The 22014-nt window shown below is 39.4% G+C and overlaps 1 protein-coding gene across 6 annotated transcripts in view; it reads left to right on the forward strand.

The window, feature by feature from the left end:
• MYRIP (myosin VIIA and Rab interacting protein) overlaps positions 1–22014 on the forward strand; it is a 207890-nt gene that overhangs the window by 85107 nt on the left and 100769 nt on the right. For all 6 annotated transcript variants that reach the window (XM_071429569.1, XM_071429563.1, XM_071429568.1 and 3 more), the window contains exon 3: positions 7807–8028. In XM_071429569.1, coding sequence (XP_071285670.1) covers positions 7807–8028 — 222 coding nt within the window. The remainder of the gene's footprint in view (positions 1–7806; positions 8029–22014) is intronic.

Raw genomic sequence — 22014 nt, forward strand, 5'->3', positions numbered from 1 at the left:
TTGCCCACAGAAGATTTCAAAGCCTAACAGTTAAACGTGGTGCACAGTCTGTGCTCCTGTGATATCCAACATGACTAAAGAAAACAGGGTTAAATGCAATGTCCCTTGACAATTTATGGGTTTATGAAGTGAGAAGGAATTTAAAAGAATACCAGTATAGTATTTATTTAATTTATCTACAGTGTGACATGTCAGTCAGTTCCATGATGATAGACACTGACTGACAGTGCTTGTGCTGGCAAAATAAAAGGAAAATAATAGCCATTAGCATAGTGTCAAAGTAATACAGCAGCACTCACTCATTTTGTGAAACAGCTTTGCCTCAGCATGAAATTGTTAATGGAGTAGGATAGAACCCAGTATGACAAACTAGGTACTGGTCTGGGGCAAGTGCACCACAATTTATCCTGGTGCTGACTCTTTCTCTCTAGCAAATGCAGTGCCTGATCTGTGTTTTTTGACAAGGGTAAGTGTTGAGTATGTTGTCATTTTTCTGATTCTGTCAGCAGTTTAATTGGTTCAGCTGTGATTAGCACAAAACTTCCACAGTTTAGTCTTCACAACATTTATTTTATGACACCTAGTAAGAAATATTAAGCTGTCAATGCATTTTTTCCCAGTGTAAGAAATGCTTGCAAATCTTAAAAAAAAAAAAACAAACCCAAACCAAAAACATTAACAGTGTTTCCACTGTGATGGATTTCTTTATTTTTAGAAAGAGATTGTCTCCAGATCAGAGCATAGCATATATGCAGCATCATCACTGTTTGCTCCTACTTTTGAAGAGAGAAGAAAAATATAAAAAATGAGATTTGATAGGAATACATATTAATATTATAGAAATTTAATTGTATAGAAATTAAAAGCTGGAGAGGGAAAAAAATCCTCAAGAGACGCTGGTAAGATTTTAAATAAAAGAACACATTCACAGTTAGAGTAATTGGACTGTGAAATATTAATCTTCCTGATTTTTGTACAAGTGACTTACTCATAACTATTTATGAGTTTTTTAGCACTCGACTCCCCCTATCTCCCCCTGAAGATTTTGTGTTTTGCTTTTTTGCTTTAGGATGTTTTTACTTCCATCACACCTCCCCCTTTCCCCCCATTTATGGTACACTCCCTGCTGTCTAATCCTCCCAAAAAATGTCAGCTACTGCTGCTGGACTGATATCCCTCTGAACAGATTAAAGTGATGTGTGTTCCTCCAAGGCTCCCCAAATGCAAGTGGTGTGCTTGCACGTGTGCTAAGCAGCAATTAGAGTTTCACTAGGGGAAATTTAGCAAAGACATAAAAACCAAAAGGGTAGTGTTTTGGTACTGTCTGGAAGTTGTGTTAGATGCCTGTCTTGATGGAGAAGAATAAACTACTTTAGAAGAAGAGGCATCAAAATGAAATTAGCACTGAACCCTGAGAGAGTAAATAATGATGAAGGCAAATTCTCCTTACTGGGAGAAATTGGTTCTTACTGTGTACTGCAGGTGGAAAAGGTGTATGACCCTGTCAGCATAGAGCTTCACTCCTACTTGCACCATTCCACAGTTTGAGACACAAGAAACATGGAAGGGGTAAAACACTGAGCAGCTCTCCTTGGCAATTCTGGCTTGTTCTCTCAGATCCCTGACCAGGAGTCAGGCTTATAAAACTTCCACTGGGTGTTTTTCCTAAATGTAGCAGCGTTTTACTAACCTGGTTGGTGCATTTTTGAGGGTTTGGGAGAATGGGTGAAGAAGAGAGGAAGTAAGGGCTGAGGTGGGAACTACTTGTAGTTTTCACAATCTAGGACCTTGATTGTCAAATTGAAAACGTGTGAATGGGAGAGAAATTTCAGTCACATTCATTCTACTGGTAATCAAGGAGTAAGAGTCTGTCATGTTCTCCACAGATTAAAAGATCTTTACCCCAGCTCTGGCATCTGGTGCACATCTGGCAGGTTTAAGGAGAGTGGAAATGGGAACAGTTTAGCCACTTAATATGAAAATCCCTATATGAAAATCCCTTTGTCCTCCAGCATTGTAGATTAGAGGGTATTGGTAAAACCTGTATTTTCAGCTGATATTTGTAGCCCAAGAAAACTTCTAGCCCAATACACCAAATTTGGATTGACTGTGGAAGTGGAAAAAGATGTGGTGCTGTGGTAAAAGTGGTCTCTCTGAAAGGCTGGAAATGGGGATATCTGCTCCCCAGAATATACAGAAATCCAGATTTTTTGCTAAGCAAAAGGTCTCAATAGCTTGTTATGCATGGATGAGTATTAAGGATGCCTGAACAGAAAAGTGTCTGAAGGCATTCTCTTCTGTGGAGGGAAACAGCATTTTAGCAGTTTTCAAACTAAGATTGAAACCAGTGTTAAGAGAAGTTAGTGATCTTCATGCATTGCTCTGAATCTACTCTGTGAAGTGAGATAGTGCAAACAAGTGCAGAGAAAAGAGACAACCAGTTATCCAGCTGAGCAGAACACTGTTGTTATAAATGATCAAATCAGTAGCCAAATTTATAAGTAAATTTAACAATGATTTATTAGATTGTTAACAAAAATAGAATTTCAAAAAAAAGACCACCACAGCCTTGGGCAGCATTGAACCCGGAATCAGTGCTGGGTGAACCTGGATCCAGCCGACAAAGTGTCAGCGTGTCCCCAGTGGTTCACCCCAACTGCTTCAAGCCATTAGCTTATATACAGTTTATTCTGCCTGAGGCAGGGATGACAGACTGACCGTTTCTTTGTGTCTCTTCACTTGTAGAACTGGATCCATACATGTGCAGGAATAGACAACGGTAGGTCCAGGGGTCCAGACGGATGTCTGAGCACCTCGGCAGAGCCTGTATTCGCATGTAGCAGAGTGACGATGGTTCTTGAGTAGGGTAGATGCAATCTGCCCAGGTGCCCAGGTCCTTGTGAGTGGTTTAGACATTCCATGGAAACTAGCAATCGTGGCCCAGGAAGGTTTCTTTCATACGTTAACAGACTTGATATTATCTTAATGTTGTCCAGGAGCTAATTGAATAAAGATAAGACTCTGCTCCCAGCCAGGGTGGTCACAGACATACCTTAGATTCTACAATATTTTATACATATATAGCATGTATTATCTCTACTATATACTACACTGTTCTCCTAAGAAAAGCGCTTTGCAGTGTGTGCTGTGTGTTCATTAGTCGTTGAAGTAAAAAAGCCTCTAAGGCCAAACTGTGGTTTATTCTATGAAATAGGTGTAATCTGAATTAAGAGGACAGGAAACTGAAGAAACAGAAACCCTCATCTGTAGTACCAAAGGAGAAAGTTTCTACCTGTCTTTGGTAACTTGTAAAAGCACTGCTTCTCATCGGGGGGAGAGACGTGAATCTAGGAATGTTGTCCTTCCATTTTCCTCTTTGCCTGTGCAGGCAACTACAATAGATTTAGCCTCTTCTCTACTGGGGAAGATAAAAAGTGCTTAAACAACAGGAAAAATTATATTTATCCATCACTTAAGAAGGCAACAGAGCAAATGGGAACCAGTCCATCTGGACTTTGCCTTTAAACTGCCAGGTTTAAACTCCCAAAATGGAGACTGGTGTAAGACAAGAGTAAATGGAACAGCCCAATAACAGACTCTGTCTTGGAGCTCAAACCAGCTATCAGATTTTCACCAGGAACTGTTATCTTTGTTATATGAAAAACAGGGGAATTTTTAGCTTTTTGTTGTAATACAATTGCCTGTTTTATGGACTCCTTTCCATTGCTGCTCCCAGAGGTTTAGAAATTTATTAGAGGAGAAGGCGTTGTTCAGGCAAACATCTAAAATTTATCTTTAAACCTGCCAGACACTAGGAAGAAATTAACCATACCAATGGAAGCTATTTAATTTATGTTTTAAAAAGTCACAAAAACATAGTGGGCGGTGAGGGGAAGACATCTATTCACCCTCAGAATATAATTGAAGAACCTACATCCAAAACAGTGTGATGGAAAGTGTTCCTAATCTGACTGCTTGTGGGAATTACATGCCAGGAGTCTATCACCCAAAACATTGACTGAAATTAATTACATTTTTTTAAACACAAACTGTGTAAATTCATTGATAAAAGCTTCTAGAAATATCTAGTATTCATTTGCATATTTTTGAACTTATTTGGAACTTGGAACTCATAAAATGTTCTTTGACAGAATTGGTTTTGATGATAGACATGTTGGGCATCTATTGAGTATTTTTTGCTTCTTTTGTACTTGGAAGCAATTGGTGAAATGCAATCACTCGAGAAAGAAAATGAAACCCAATCTGAGATTCATTCACACAGCAGGAGTTCTCCACAGGTACTTATTACTATGTTACGCATAACCATAATAGCTGAACCCCATCAGTTGTGACTTCCAGATAAATTCTGTCATTTTTCGTTCCCACTGTTCTGTGCTTACCCCAACAGACACATTTTTTGCGCAGTTGTGTTTTGTTGCTTGTTTTATTTGCACATATATTCTGTGTATACATCTCTGAATACATTACATTCCCTCCTTGGGGAAGAAGCACATACAAATGCAGATTCAGAGAGGGAGAGGCATTCTCCCTCTATTTTCTGTCTCATCCCCCTCAGCTGTGTTTTGTTGGGGGAAACAGTGTTGCATGGGGACGAAGGGGCAATGTTTGCAATGACTGAGTGGTTCGACCTTCTTCTCAGAAATAGCTCCTGCACCAACAGCTCCTGCTGTTGCCTTTTGGGAAGTGAGTTTCACTTTGTGAGACAATCAGTTGTTGTTGGCTGCTGCTCTTTCCTTAGACCATGCTTACAATCTTCTTGCACCAGGTGATTTGAAGGTCCTGAAAGTAAAGCCTGAGGTTTTCAAATCTGGGGTGCCTTGAGGTTCCTGAATTTCAGTGCAACAAACTTTCTCAGTGTGTTAACATTGATGCCTGCATTAATCATCCCACTAAGGGTGATCATCCAGCTGGAGTTAAGCCCAAGTAATGTTTCCTCCGTATTGCTGAGAGTATATCAGTGTCTACTTTTCACTTCAGCTAATTTTCCTCAAACTAGGCAGGCTGAATTGCCCACCAGAGTTATACAGCACTTCACTCTCATATGAAACCCATGTTTTGCTTCCAAGGGAAGAGTGTGGAAGGGAGCCCTTTGGCTTCAAATGACAAGTCCAGTTGACAGTCCCTTTTGCCATTTGACTCCTTATAGAATAGCCTTTGGCAGGGCGGTGCACGAGAACCTTAATTTGTTACAGCTGTCAGAGAGACGGGCATTGCTTTCTTTTCTGTTCTGCCTGCTTTCCTCTGGAAATGAGGTTTTTTCTATCATGCTCTCTCTCTGACAGGCTGTCCAACCCTATCCTATTTACTTTTTTAATCCATTGGCCAATTTTAGTCCTATTTAGCACTGAGGCAGATGCCTTAATGATACTGAGTTCTACCACTGTAATGAATACTGGCAGCCAGATAGAGGAGAGAGATGTAATTAATGCCTATTCTGATGAAAAGATTTCAGTGTGTGCTCAGCTTTTTCTAGGTATCAGGCTTTATTAGCTCTGCTGCGAACAAAACTGCCTGGGTTTATATTGTAAGCATTATTGTAGCACTTTAATTGGTGGCTTTGCCTCTGTGCTTTCTCTTGCTATCATGCATCAGAGCCCTAATGAGGGTTCAAAATGCCACTGAGCATGACAATGTTGAGTATGTGGGCTGATACTACCAAGCATTAGCGTTACTAAGTCTGGTAGATAACAGAACTCCATAAGGACAAAAATCTCTTCTTTCATTAGTCCCCCTGACCCTGACTCCTTAGCTGTTCTTGTTTTATGGGAGGGCCAGTATCTGCTGCCTGGGGTTTCCATCCTGAAGCAGAGATTGCAGCATCTTGGGCTGCCAAACACTTTTCCATGGCAGGAATCCTCCTTGAATAATACAGAACTCACCTTCACCAGCTTTTGTCCTGGGACCTGGGGTTCCTGCCTGACCTTCTGTGCAGAAACAGTGCTGTGTCTCGTCCCATTGCTGCAGAGCAGCATGCCTGCTGTGGGTGAAGGAGCAATGTGGAGACAGTTCACTTCCTCTCTTGTTCCACTAGAAAGATTGTCCATGTAGTACCATGGCAGGAGGGAGTAATGGAGATTAAGACAAACTAGTCTAGCCATTCCATTGAATCTCTGGGATAGTTCTGTCAGTTTACCCGAGGAAGCCATTTTGACATGCATAATTCAGACATTTCCTCTCTTACATGATAATCTCTTACCTTTTGCATCTTGCACATTCTGTAAAAATGTGGCAGAACAAGCATGTTCTGCCATCTGGACAGAAAAAAAAATCATAACTATTATTTACTTGAAATTGCAAAAAGTATGTGTATTTGAGCACCTAGTCTAATTTAGTCAAAGCCTTGTACAGGGTTGGAGCAGCAAAAACATTGTTCTAAATTTTAAATATATTAAAAGGCATATATTGGGAATACACTTAAATGGGTTGTATGAGCAAGTTCAAAAATTATATGGTTTAGATCACTGCTTTACTTGTCTTGTAGATCTGAGGTTTAGAATTGACCTGTCAGATTTTCATAAAACAGGCTGGTTTTATGAATCTGAGGCAGAAGTGGCAAATAAGGTAGCCTAGTAATGTGATTATTTTTAAAATTCTAGGCTTGGCTCACAGTGATATTCATAGATAATCTTGGTTGAGTTCCTGAATAAGTATGCAATAAGTGTATTCTTTTACTTATGTAGCAAGATATTTAAACATTAATTTAAGAGTAAGTCAGCATGTCATGAATAAATACTCCTGCAGCTTAGTCTGCTTTGTGGTACCTCTAAATTTTATTTAGACTTTTGTGTTACTCTAGTAGTATAGGTGGTTTTTATCAGCAATTGGAAATAGTAAGGTACTCACCACTAATTCTGATAAATAGAGAGAATGAATGTAAGTATGTGCACACTGTGTTAAAAGCTTTTATTTTACTTGTTTCTCATTGATTCTTATTTTTTCTTCTCATAGGGTATGTCCTAGTTGTGCATGCCAGAAAATGTGTGATGAGTTTGCAAACCTGTCTACCTTTACAACTCTTCCTTCTACATGCTTTTTTATTACTCCTGTCATGGAATATATTGCCTAATTTTTAAATATCAAAAGCACTGTAAAATGGGAGATAGCAATTTACTTAATACCATGCATACACAATTTATGTCAGTATTTTAAATAAATGAGCTCTTCTGCTGGAATACAGGAAACTTTATGCGGAGTGCCTGCAAACACTTTCACAGTTAGCAGTCATCTTAATATTGGTCCTAACTAGTAGAACACCCAAATCTCTCTGAAACAAAGGCTATCATTAATGTTGCTTGACAAATTAGAAATATTATGAATAATATAACCCTAGGGGTCAGAACAAAGCAAACTTTTTGTTTTTAAAACTTTCGGTCAGAAGGATTTTTTTTTATTACTCTGCCAATCTTTTTTACTTCCATAAACTGATTTTTGATTTGTGAAGAGTTCTGAGCATAGCCCTGAATTTTCACATGGTCTCTGTAGCTTGGCACAGCTGGAGTGCCTGAAGCAGCAACCTGGCTTTCCTTTGGTTTGTCTCTCTGGAACTGAGTAAATTTTGCTCTGGTTTGTGACTCAGAGAGAGAGTTTAAGTGGGTTTGCCATGGGTGGCTTAAGGGAACATAGGAATTTTTGTTTTCCAATTCTGAATTTAGAATGTGCATTTCTCATATTCATTTCACATCTGCAGAAGTTATTTGAAGAGTATAACATGGATATGTGGAAAGAGGATGAAGATCTCCCATTGAAATTTTGTTTATGTTTTTGTTCTTTTCCTTTTCATTCCAGTGAAATGAAGCAGAAGTTGGATGAAGAGGGTAACAAGTGCAGCATCCTTTCCAAGCAGCAGAAGTTCAATGAGCACTGCTGCATTCGCTGCTGTTCCCCTTTCACATTTCTGATCAACAGCAAGCGACAGTGCCAAGACTGCAAGTACAACATCTGCAAGAGCTGCAGCACTTACCAGAAGAAGGAGAAGGCTTGGATTTGCAGTGTCTGTCAGCAAGCAAGGTAAAAGCCTGTTGTTCAGCAACTTGTACAAGGTAGCTGTGGCCTGACCTGAGCTTTTCCTTGTATTTGTCAGTAGTTAACACTGGTGGAATAGGACATGAAGTACCTGTTTATGTAGAGGTTGATTCATTCCTGACGTGCCTGGTTTTTGTAGAGGCTAATTTGTTCTGAGAGTGTTTGGTTACCTGTTGCATTTTCCAGGCTTGTTTAGCTGGACTGATGTATCAGCAAGCAGTAACTGGGCATAGCTTGTTCTGGACTGGGATGTCCTGAAACACCTGGGTTACTAATGGAACCTGAGCACAGATGGTGGTTAAGACAGTTAATAGTTTGGCAGCTAATCTCCTTGATGGGTCAGAAATGGAAGGAAGAATATTTGTGAATAGATCATCCAGCTGTGACTGTGTTTTAGAGTGCTTTTCTAAAAGCCAGCTTATTGGTGGGGATGCCTTGAGCTTACTTTGGCAGGTACCCAAAGAAAATAGTGGTGCAACCTGTTATAATTCATAACATCTGCTAAAGAATATGCTGCTGGGCTTCTATTTGCAGAGGCTATCAGGGATTTACTATCTCACGCTTCTGAGGGTAACAGAGCCCTAGCAGTTAAAGATCGCACCAGAAAAACAAAGCACAACTGTTAACATCAGCAGAGGGGTCATTCCTTGGATGTGACTGTTATAGTCCTTGTCTCCAAGTTCCAAAAGCAGGTGTAGCTGTGGTGACATAGTCCTGACTGACACCCTTTAACTCAGGCAAGAAGGGTGAATGAAGTAACTCAATTCCTTATGGTTTAATTTTGACCACTGGTGACTAAACAGCTGAGCATATGTGACAAGAATGGCTGTTTATTCTTTATCTTTCTCTTTAGTGGAGAATGCAGGATGAGGACAAGAGACAAGTCCCTTTGCAATGCTTTATGATACTCCTATGCTCACCAAAGCCACACTATTCCCTCTTGTTTCCCATTAACACCCACTTGAAATCATGGAATCATTAGGTTGGAAGAGACCTTCAAGATCATCGAGTCCAACCCATGCCCTAACACCTCAAGTAAACCATGGCACCAAGTGCTACATTCAATATTTTTGTAAACACATCCAGGGAAGATGACTCCACCACCTCCCTGGGCAGACAATTCCAGTACTTTATCACTCTTTCCATAAAAAAAATTTTCCTAATATCCAACCTGTATTTCCCTTGGCGCAGCTTAAGGCTGTGTCCTCTTGTTCTGTCAGTTGCTACCTGGAGAAAGAGACCAACCCCCACCTGACTACAGCCACCTTTCAGGAGGTTGTGGAGAGTCATAAGGTCACCTCTGAGTCTCCTTTTCTCCAGGCTAAGCACCCCCAGCTCCCTCAACTGTTCCTCACAGGGTTTGTGTTCCCAGCCCCTCACCAGCCTTGTTGCCCTCCTCTGGACGCATTCAAGCATCTCAACGTCCTTCCCAAACTGAGGGGCCAGAACTGGGCACAGCACTCAGGTGCAGCCTCACCAATGCCAAGTACAGGGGAAGGATGACCTCTGTGCTCCTGCTGGCCACACTATTCCCAATACAGGCCAGGATGCCCTAAGCTTTCCTACAAGATCCGTGAATTAAGTTTGTGCGCTTTGACGCAGGTCCTTAAAATCATAGAGATCCCAGACAATGCCAATTTCCAAATGTCAGTCTTCGAAGGCAAAGGTGGTTGTGTTCTTTGGGGCACCTGATCCTTCTCTGCTTTTTACCCTGGAAAACCTACAGAAACCCCCTTTTCCCTGGTGAGGAGGCAGATGAATGACAGAAGGATCTTTTCCAATAACACAGAGAGCCAGTACTTGTTTCTGCTTTAGCTATTCAACCATTTCATATAACACCTCTTTATTCCATTTATCCTGCGTTCACCCATATGGGCAGCAGCACAGCAGCCAGGTTTGTGGATGCTGATGAACTGCACTTAAAATACCTTTTGCTGACTCCACAGAAAATGTCTCAGAAGAATTTAATTTCAGAAGAAAAATCTGTAGCTATATCATAAAAATTCTATTTCTGACCCTTGAAGTCATGGCCTTGCCTGTAACTCAGTTATAAACGTTTTCTTTATTTATGAGACCTGAGACACAGCTTGAGTTATTTTTCAGTGAATAAATTAACTAACACTGTTGTTCATCATTTTATCTTCTGGTTTATTGGACTGTGCTACTTACAAATCCCTGTAGTTAGAGGGGGGCTAGTATTCCTCAGAGGCTGCTGGTGTATTTTGATTTGGTGGGGGCTTTTTTTTTTTGCTTGGGGGGGGGGGGGGGGGGGCATAACTTTTTGGGTTTTAACTCTCAGCCAGTATTTCTTCCAGGGTAAAGCACAACAGTATTTTTGAGTTCCTCTCATCTTCTCAGTGACTTATCCATCAGGTGGGCTCTGTTCTCCTGCCTCTCCCCAGCTCCTCTGCTTGTGTCTTTTATTTTTAGGTTTGATAAGGCAGCACAGGTAGTGGAGGTGGTTCTTGGTTTAGCTGTTATTTGCCCACTTATCTTACTGCACAATAGAAAATGAGCTCTAGTGGGATAGAAATATCTGAAGACCATGTTCTACACTCAAGAAAAGCTGACATGGTGAATTAGTCTTTCAAGGCTTGACTCCAGTGGAGATACCTGTTCTGTTGATCTTCATCTTCCAAGGCAGACATCTACATTAGCATTGAGCAGAGAGCAAAAATTCAGGTCACCGTTTGAAACATAGAACATTTGTAGAAATTCAGTCAAAAAAGTTAGTCTCTACTTCTTCCAAAAGTAGAAAACTCATCAATAAGCCAGTGAAAACTTTGGTGTTTGAATTCCTTTAAAGCACATCTTCTGTTGCTATACATCTTTTAAAAGTTAGAAAGTGGGTTTGGTATGGAATCTCAGGCTCAAAAATATCTTTACAGCAATTTCTGAATTAATCTTGTGAAGAACGGGAGAACCTTACTTAAATTTCCCAATTTCCCAGATTTAGCACACATTCTGCAACTGTTTTTTGATTTAAATTTGTCTCTGAATACTATTATTAATGTTCTCAGGGGCTTCACCTCTTATGTGTATCTTTTTAATCTGTAAGTACTCTTTGATCAAATTGTATAATACTAATTTCAAGTTTTTGATCTCTGTCTAGTTCAGTTACGATTCTTGCAAAGCCTTGTCCAATGTCTCCTTGTTAGACATCTATCAGACAATGCATTTAGGCAGCTTGCTGAGGTCTGTACTTTTTAAGTCCTTTTGGCTAAGCTGATTCCAGGCACAGTTTCTTTGCCCAGTGATGCCAGACACAAAGGTTCTTCGCTCATTTAGTAGGAAAAAGGCATGCTTTATATGTGTCTGAGACCACTCTTCTGTTCTCCAAGGAGCAATATCCCAGAACACCCTGCTTGTGGTATTCTGCTTTCTATTTCAACACTTCTAGTAATAAAAATATTTTTTTTTAAAGCATAATCCATTAAAATGCATATTTTTGCAGGTTTTTTAAACTAATCATGTTTTACTCCTGGACTGATTAGTATGAGTATATAGTGTCCAATCCAAAATAAGGTGTACTAACATCTGGCTGTCCACCTCAGCCTTTCATGACTATCATGCATGAATTCCCTTGCACTCTTTGTTCACTTCTTCTGGTCTCACCATCTGTATGTCAAAAGATTTCTGTCTCTGTTGTGAGTGGGATCATGGGCACCTAATCCTTTCATGCGTTCACATCCATCTGTCCTGTGATTTTCTCACTTGTTCTCAAAACTCTTGCTCAGGTGGTGAGAGTTCATCACTTAGTAGACTCCTGCTTTGCTTTCTTGAGTCAGGCCATGGGTGAGAGGGTCTGCAGGAAGTCATTATTCTGCTTTGTAAGAGCTGCTTTGTTGGTGGTGGTCCTTTGCTAGTAACAGTTAATAAGAGACAGAGACCCAGACACTGGTCCTTTTCTCCTTTATGTCATTAACTAGTGAAAAGTACAGTCATGCTGCACATACTCAGACTTTCTGCAGTCAAAGTAGTGTTTTGGGTGGCTCAAACTGAGTCTCAAAAGTTATCACACTAGTTGCTTGCAGCACAGATTTATTTGAATGTTTAAGAGAATTACTCTTTTTTTTTAACTTTAGTTTTTGTACACCCTATATAACTGCTACTTTTAAAAAGAAGAAAGCAAAGGTATAGCAATTACCTTCATCAGCTCTTCAATACAGAGTTATTGTTGAATGTTCCTTACATTTTATTTTGAGTTTTTTGGGGTGCCTTGTTGAATATAACCAGACTGTAACAATTTGCATCGGTAGAAAATGTAACTGTCTTACTGGAATTTGATAATTAGTTAGGCTACTTAGATATGCATTAAGGTTTTTGATGCACATCAGAATGAGATTTGAGAAAATGCAATGAGGTTTAGTCTACCTGCAGTACCCAGTACATTTTTCTACAATTAGCATGAATTGGGATTAACACTAAAGTGAAAATGGAGCAATGCTTCTGATAAAATGAAAATTGCAACAGAAAATAAAAGTCTAACTCACTTGGCAGGCAGAACACTTTTCAAATAAAAAGGAGCTTCACCAGCCTCAGGAGCAGTCCTAAATAAAACCTTTATATTGCATATGGGTTTTTTTGGAGGACTCTATAAAACAATGTAATGTGTTTTAGTGTTAGCAGAACAAAGCATGTATTTGTGGAAACATGATAAAGTTGAAGTTAGCCTGCCAAAAGGTACATCTTTTCTGCTTAGCTGATGCAAGTTTTAGTGTAAAACTATTTACGGTCTCTTCAGGAAAAAAAAGCACAAAATTTGAGAAAACTTTGATACTGTACTTGAGGAAAAGTAATACTTCTAGTTAATAACTGAACTTTGTATTTGTTTGCCAGTGCATTTGGCTGTAACAAAAACAGCCAGGACTTAGTTGTGGAAAACTGATGAAGCTATAATGCTGCTTAGCAATTTTGTTTTGCTTTGAAGCAGGCTCAGCCATCTGGTAAAAGGAAGCCAAAATGTATTTTAGGTAGTCTGCCTCAGCCACAGCTTGGAGCTTTGTGTATAGTTTTGTGACAGTTGCTATTTCTGCTCTTTGAGGTCCCTGTCTGACATTAGTGAGAACTTCTACAGAACTTGGAAGCTGTGATATTGTCAAGTCAATGCCAGGAAATGTGTTTTTGCTTCTGAGATCATAGATTTGTATAGGAACATTCACTTGCTCTGTGGCATAGCACAGAAGAGAAAGTCTTAGTTCTACCATGGGCATGTTGTCTTCATTTGACCCATATGGGGGTCTTGTTTTGCTTTTTTGAAAGCTCTCTGAATGATCCCATTCATATTGTACTTAAGGGATTTACTAATTTCAAGTAAATTGCAGTGAAAATTATTCTTCTCAGCTGTATTTACTTGTAAAAATTGATGCAATTCCTTCCAAAAATGCATGCTGCTCTATGCAAATTTTTTCTTCCTCCTTGTCCTGCCATTGTCTCTCTGTTTTGTATCTTGTTGCTTGACCTCCTTGTCCTTACCACACTTTAGCATCACAGTGGATCATAAATACCATATCCTTTTTCTCACTGTACCTTTGAAGAGCAAGGACAAGAGCTTTGATTATGCACAGGGGCCAAGAACAGTCCTTGGTTTATTCAGTTGTTCCCTAACTGGAGGAGGAGAGAGAGAAATGTGCAAACTGGTTGCTTTGACAGGTTGATCTCTGCTGGGTTTTTTGCTACACTGATCTGTCTTAATTATTTTGAAGTATGCTCTGTGAAGAATTTAGTTTCTGCTAGACAGAATAAAGCTGAACTTGCATAACATACAGCAGACTGCAATGCTGCACTTAGCTTTAAGAAGAGTATCTAAAGATGGAATTGAAGAGGAAAGTAGGAAAGAGAGGTCTATTACAACAGCTAAATACAAGAGCTGATTAGGCAATCTTTTCTAGCTTTAAGTAGCCTTGGAAGTGAACATGTGTCTGGGTGCATGGAGGACTAATCAGTCTTTTAGAAACTCTGGATCCCAGTTTTAGCTGTCAAGTGACCTTGGGGAAACTTCCATGTGTCAGGTTTCCCCCTATGCAGAATGGATTTGATGACCCTGTGCTCTTGGAGGTTAGTGGTTAGGAAGTTAAATGCTCTGGTTGTAAAGTGCTAAGTATTATTAATGTACTGTTCTTAGAGAAGTTTTGCTGCAGTCAGCGTGCCTGTACCTTTCTGGTTTTCAGTTGCACAGAAAGGTAATGCTTGGATTCTTCTGGGGAATGAATGAGAGTAGAATATCATGGCTTTATGTTCAGTGTTAATATATAAATGCTTGCCTGTGTTTGGCTTCACCTATCTTCAGCAAGTCATGGTAAGAAAGGCTATTAAACATTTTCCCTAGTAGTAATAAATATTACATAAATAGTGTGCAAAAATATTGGGACTGCTAACCTGGGAGGAGCTGGATATTGAAAGGATGTAACACAGTTTTTCTGCATAGTAAGAAGCCTACAAATTATGGGTTGGACTTACTTAGCCTTTCAGTTTTGCAAAAGCTGAAGGAGTCTCAGTGAGGGTGACAAATTAAAAGCTAATTAAAATTGCACAAGATTCTTTAAGAATGGGCACTTAATGTCATGTGGGAATATCATGCCTTACAGTAGCTGAGATGGAAAATACAAAGTATCAAGCACAGCTTATGGAAGAACTTCCCTTGTGTCAGTTCTGCAACTGGAACTTCCTGTGCTGTTCATCATAAAATGTATGTAATAAAGCAGGAAGCCATGGTGTGGTTCACACTCTGGAGGTAGCTCTAAGCAGAGCAGAGTGCCATTTCACACAGACATAGTGCTGAACATTTTTTTATTATCACTAATGAAAGATTGCTACCTGGTTTGATGTATGTTTGTTTCAGCATTTGGTGAGTCTCCATGCTTTCTTCTGTTGTATTTGTGCAACCACCAAGATTTAACAGTTTGCCGTGGTTAGCAAAGGGGTTTTTTTCTTGGTGAGAAAATTGGAAAATCTCTGGACTTGTAGCCACTGGCAGTGAATGGCAGTAATAAATGTGTCTTTCCTCTAGCTAGTACAGTTTGCAGTATTACTATCCTAAAATGTTCTTGTGTTGCCAAAGAAGTGAGAATTTAATTTGTCATTTTAAAAAAGATTGACCACATCAATAAATAAGTTACTCTATGTTCTTATTGTTCAGGCCCAGCTTTCACATGAAATAGATACTGAAGCACTGCTTAAGTGTCTCCAATAAGTAGCTATGAGATTCTTACTGGAGATATGAGATCCTACATTCACATGTTCCATCCTGCTTCTGCAACTTGAGAAAAGGAAGGTAGAAAAAGCAATTGTGCCTGACAAAGACGAGGTTTTACGAACTTGTGTGCTGAATTAAGTGTTTGGGTTTATTGTACTTTTTTTGTAGTAGCATATCTTTTCTGCATTGAGGTTTTTGTGAAGTCTTCTTTCAGATAAGCCATGCATGAATCTGGTTGGAGAGTTAATTACTCTTCTTCTATCTTCCACTCTCAGCTTTCGAAGTATGACCCTAGATTTGTGGATCATGAAATAAATGGAAATGGTTACCTGTTAGGTATTCTGGAACTGTGTTTCATGCATTTTCCTCTTTTACATCCCACCTGCATTTTTGCTAGAGCTGTCCATGTAAACATCTTGTCCATTTTAGCCCAGGAGCTAACAGCCATCTCTTTCATTTATCTTGTTTTCACAAGCAGGATCATGTTAACATAGTGGAAAAGCCATCTCTGTCCTAAAGCCATCTTTTAGTTTCCACCCCCATTCGTTTCAAGTTGTTTTATCCTTTTTTTTAAATTTATTTTTGCAGAAACAGCTTCAAAAAATGAGGATTGAATTTTGACATCGTTCCTACACAAAAATTGCCTAAAACCAGAACCCTTTTGTTTGCAGAAGTTGTGAACTCTTTGAAAGTGATGTTTGATCATAGCAAAAGAAAGCTTTTGTTTTCAGATTAGTATTGGATTTTTAGTGCACTTGGGATTTACTTTGATAAATTGTTTTCATCAGAAAGGTGCTATAGTAAAAATGAAAATTCTTCACAGTAACTGGAAAATAATGAGAGCCAACATAAAAATAATCATAACACATATGTCTTCCATTCTCCTCATACCCCCACATTCCCCACCAAAATATTTGAAACTTATGTAATTTTCTGGGAATCGGCATGCTGTGGCTTTACAGCTTGATTTTTGTCTCTAGATGTTAGAAGCCAAGAGGGAGTTGATAACACTCTTTTGAAGAAGTTTTGTTAGTCTCTTTTTTCAAGGGCTGTTCTGTGATGGAGTGGCCAGAGCCTTCCTGCATTCCTGAATGAACACTTTAGCTTTGGGAAGGAATCTTTGTAAGGTCATGAGATGGGTGCAGCTGCTGGATCTATAATACTGCCTGTCCTGATCTTTTTGATTTGAAATGCAATAGCTGTAAGTTTGCTGTTGTAATTTGGCAAGTGATGTCTCTGGGCAATGTGTGGGAGTCAGGTGCCCATACTGGTTCATTTTTGTTTCATCTCTGTTTCTGTCCATTGATGTGAAGATTTGTGGGGTGCTTCTCCAGGCCTCAGACTGAAAGAGCCTTCCTTCTCTTCTTATTAAGGCCCCAAGAGATAATTAATATTGAATGAAAATTTGTTCATCTAATTAGGAAATACTGTTTCCCATGATCCTACACACTCTGAGGTTGTATGTGAGAATAATAGCGTAATGGAGACGTCATGGTTCACATTGTTCTCAATTTGCTGATGACAGATTTGCTTTGTGTTCATGTTTTTTCCTGGCTTGTAGAATAGTTCCTGGAGTATGGAAACTTGAATAAATGTTTGTGAAATAGAGGAAACACGTATAAAGAATGGTAGAAATTGCATCAGGAATCACAGTTGTAATCTTGTCTCTGATGCGTTTGCAGGACTTCATAACCTGGGGGGTTTCTTGAGCTCTCTGTATCTCAGGTAGTTGCAACTGTCAAAAGCACTTTCAAACTCTGGCAAGATAAAAAGTGAATTAATATCTCTAAGCAGCCAGAAAAACATGATGATGACTTGTCCCAGTCCTGTAAACTCACCAGTAGCCAGGCCTGTTTGTAATGACAGAGCATACCTTTGATCAAACATGCTTTTGGAGACTGTTCCAAGGGGAAAAGATTGTAGAGTGCTGTACTGAGAAGTGTGAACGCAGCTCTGCTGTGAGCTACATCTGGAATGACCCTGCCTCCCTGTGCTTCAGAAATTCTGAGCCATTCATTTTCAGGGGGGAAGTAGTTCTCTTATATGTTCTAAAAAGCCCACATTAAAACTGGTGCCTTTCGGTCTTTGGCATTGTGGCCTATCACAAATACCTTCTTGTGTTTTGCATCTAGGATCCCAGGGCAGTTAGATGTAGGGGAATTTAAAGCTAATATTTTGGAACATGTCTGTACCAACATTGCTCCCTGAAACTCCTCTGAGTATAGACCACTCACACAGAAAACATACTTAACTAGTGTCTTTGTTAGTCACATAGTGTGGCAACAGTGGTTAGTCTTCTCATTGTGGAATTATAATTAGAGGTTGAATATTCTCGACAGACACCAGCTTTCAAAGCAATCTTACATAGGGTTTGGATAGAGAGGGTTGGTTTTGAGACGTGTGAAAGCATACTTTACTGAGTCCATTCTGTGCAGTACATTTTAATACAGTATTTTCTACTTTTAAAGTGTTGCAGTTGCTACCAAAGAAGGTGGCTCTGGCAAGAGAAACAGCAACAGAGTAGAGTGAAAGAAGATTGACAGGAAAAGTAGAAGGAGGAGGGTGGGGGAAATAGTACAATTGTAGTTTGAAAAATTAGTCATGTAACGTGTCATTGTAATTCCCAACTGGCAATTAAACAGCACATATCTGCATAAAGGATTAGTAACACTAGAGGGTAATGTTCAGGAACCTGAACACCACTTCCAGTATGTAATTTGCAAATGGTTTGATGGATACCTGCCTCACACACTCCATAAGCTACCACATTCCAGTGCTTAACATAATTTGCAAACACAGACTTCCAGCTTTATAGGTAGCTGACTATAACCTTACAATATGTTGCATTAATAGACTTAAGGGAAAAACAGTGGGACAGCCAGCTGGAAAAATTACACTGTTTATTCTTCCTCAGGCCAGGGTTCTGTGCCAGCTGCCAGGGCTGTAGTGACTGGGGCTCCACAAGCTCCTCTCTGGTGATAAAAGAGGTCCACGGTGAAACAGGGCAAGTGATTCACAGCAGGTTCTGCAGGGCTTGCAAAGGCAGCAAGTGAGAACCTGAGAAAAATGCAGAGGTAAATTCAAAACAATGCACATTGAGTTTTCTGTAGCACTACTACTTTTGTGATACCTTTTTTTTTGTGACAGCTCACTTTTGATAGGATTAATGGATGCCAAGTAAGCTTCTCAGGTGATCAGCATGGACTAGCTACAATAACAGCATCTAGAGTAATCTGGATGTGAAAAGCATTGAGGAAGGAGTTTTGGGACAGAAACACTCTTTGATCTCAGACAGCCAGGACTTCAGCCTTGCAGGCTTTATCTAAATCTGCTGACTTTCAAAGGGATACAGAGCATTGTGCTAAATGAGCATATATATCATCTCTGGAAGGTTTGCTACAATTTTGGCAGTGTCCTTCCCACAGCTGCCATTGCTCAGATGCAGCAGTTACTGATATTAGAGCATCATGTGAAAAAATTACTGCCTCGAAATTCTGAAGGTCAGCTTTCCTTCAAATGATCTCTGTCTAAAGGCAGCTGTGTTACACTTTGCATGTCCCAGGTCCTTTGTAGTGAAATATAATAGATGATGATGGTAATTCCTTTATGTTTAAGCGTAGAATTTCTTGGGAAAGCACCTCCTCTAAGTTCTGCTCAAGTTCCAGGCACAGAACAGCTGATGGGTGCTACCAGAATGTAAATACAGACCAGCATTGCTTCTGAGCTCTCTTATTTTACAAAACAGTGTGGTTTAGCCTTTTCATGGGCTTTGTTAGCTCCTATCACACAAAGATTCTGCTTCACTCAGTTCACATGTACCACTCCAGTTATTAAAGGGCACATTGAAAAGTTGCCACTGCAGCATTGCTTAAGCTGAAAAATGTTGTCAGAATTACTTTGCAAAATAAAAAGTGAATGTATGTCTTCTCATTGTTGAAACCAGGCAATGACTTCTGAATTGTGTTGAATCTCATGAGCTGTCTGATATTTGCACAATTTTCATTTAGGTTATGAAGGCATCATTGTGGCTTTCAAAATTATTTGGACACTTCCATTTTCCTGGATGGTTGCTGATCCATTCTATGCATTTTCAAATGTCTTTGAATAGTTTATGAAGGGCAGAAGAACTTTAACATAACTTTGATGTATATTTAAAGTAGAAAATTAATACACAGATTCTGCTATGGAGGAAAAGAGTGTTTCTTCCATCTCTCTACATATCTTACATCACAGATATATATGAGGACTTTTAGAGTTTTTTATAGTACTTTTTATTGTACAGGAAGGGAGGAAGTATTTTTATTACTCTGTAGGTGACAGAATTCAGGTGAGGAAGTAGAAGGCGGGCCTGGATTCTGCTTCCTGCTCAGAAGGTGCTCACCATCTGGTGTTGAGTAGGTCACTCTGGCTTTCCCTATTTTGCTCCATTATGAGAGAAATGCAATCCCTACCTTGATAAAGCTCATGTGAACTTTATATATATATATATATATATATATATATATAGATAGATAGATAGATAGATAGATATATAGATATATAGATATATATAGATTTTTTTTTTTTTTAACTTGCTGTCATACAAACCTGGAGCCTGGAGTTTAAATAAAAAGCATGGATGTGACAGGCTCTATATGGGAAATTAGGGTTTTGGAAGGCTCCAGGCTCTGGTAAACTTACTGTGTCTTGAATGATGAACAACATATACACCATCCACTTAACTAGGTCAGACATTTTAAAACTTTTCTCCTTCTACATCCTCTATAAGGATCAGTCCAGAGCCTCATGTCATCTATCAGAAGGAGAGTATCTCCAGTCTACTTTTATCTATTGTCCTTATTGTGTGTCTGTGTGTTCTGTGCCTCACTTTTGCCAGAGTTTGCAGAAAGGCTTTCCAAGGCAGAAGAGCATGTTACTTTGTTTTACACACAAGGTAGGCCCATGTTCAAAAAAGCATCAAGATGGCTCAGATTTTGCTGCCCTGGTTGCTGTAACATGGGAAAACACTGGAATGGTAGGGAAACAGAGCTGGGGTTTCTGTCTTCAGATTAAAAAAATCCCCCACTGTAGACTTTTAAAAGCTGGTTCACACTGCAGTGGTGTGTTTTTTCAATGGTCAAGGCAGTGCAATTGAACCTGAGAGAGACCTATGGGAAAAGCAGCCTTTCCTGTCCAAATGATTGTCAAGTGAAATCTGAGGAGAGCTCACTGGAAAATTCCTTAGTGGAGAACACAGCAGATGGGAAATCTTGATCAGAAAAAAACCAAAACATAAAAATAAAGCCTTGCATTTAGCGAAGGGAAACACCTCCTCCGTAGTAGCTGTCTTTAGCCGCTAGATTTCATGGGTTTAATAATTTTTTTAATAGTGAAGCAAAAATCTAAAAACTGTGCTTCTTCTGGTTATCACATAGACACTATCATACATTCTGATTAACAGACTGTTTCAGGCTTGTGTCCAGGGCTGGCTGATTTGATTGAAATTGGACAGCTGATACAGTAAACTCTAAAAATTGTCCTATAGTGAGATTTTTCACAAGTAGCCTGGTCCATTGTGATGGGATTTCTTAAATCATAGCAAATCCTGTTCATGAAATCAGATATGGGTGTGCTTACACAAATGGCAACTCCTGGTCTTTCTGGGAAGACCAGCAGATGAAGTTTACAAAGATGTACCTGGAGAGCCAGGCCAGGAATGAGAGCTTAATAAAAGTGAGAATTTAGATTCTGTAAGGGAATTATTTTCCTTTTAGCAGGGCTTGTAGATATAGAGTGAGCTAATTTACATCCTGCATGTTTCATCCTGTGTATTTCAACTAACCTCAATTGCTATAACATGTATAAGAGAAAACCAGCATGTAACAAACACGATTCTTGTCCTCCATTAGTAAGATCTGGATCATTCTGCAAATGTGCTTTGTGTATTGAGGAAGTTGTTATTTAAGCATTATTGATAGAACCTCCCAAATTCTGTTATTTACATTTTGCAAGAAAAAAGACAGAGAACTCAGACACTATGTGGTGGGAAAGAATTAGCTTAACCAGAGAATGCTTTTAACTGGGACTGTGTATTAGCCAGATTTTCCTTAGTAAGCGGGCAGTTTCTGTTGAGGCAAGCCAGAAAGCGTAACTGCCTTACCATGCTTTTGTGATGGCTTTCTCGTGCTAAAAATGTCTTTTGCCTTTGGTAGCAAAGATTCTGGCAAATCTAAAGAGATCTGGGGTAGGGAACCAGGTGCTAAGTATCTTTATTGCTTCTCTGTGATGTGACTTCTTCTAATTCTGTCAGAACAGCAACATATTGGTTGTTTGGCTCTTTTCCCTATTTGACATATATAAAAGACAAACAGAAAACCATCTTTTTTCCTCATTTAAAATTACTTGCTCTCACTAGCGCACCATCTTCCTAGAGGAGGTAAAATGTTTCTTGGTACCAAAACCCACATAACAAATCCTCAGAACCCCTACACTGGCACAGTGCTGGTTCCAGAGCACTGGAAGGCTCGCTCCTTCTAGGCACACGTCTCACAGGTCTGTTCTGCTTTTAATTCTAGCTGAATAATTGTCTCCAGATGCTTCTATAGATTCATCTCAATCTGAACACTGCCCTCAGAATAAATGCAGCATTTATAGCCTTGGAGAGTCTGCAGAAAGTAAAATGCTTCTACCATTATCGTTACTGTTCGGATTTATTAGACTGCTGCTTTTATGCCTAATAATTAAAAAACCTGCAGCATCAGGGGATATTGCTTCAGGTCTGAAATAAATTAATTCAA

The sequence above is a fragment of the Agelaius tricolor genome, unplaced genomic scaffold, assembly GCF_023055355.1.
Source record: "Agelaius tricolor isolate 1412-34295 unplaced genomic scaffold, bAgeTri1.0.p SCAF_6, whole genome shotgun sequence".
Lineage (NCBI taxonomy): Eukaryota > Metazoa > Chordata > Aves > Passeriformes > Icteridae > Agelaius > Agelaius tricolor.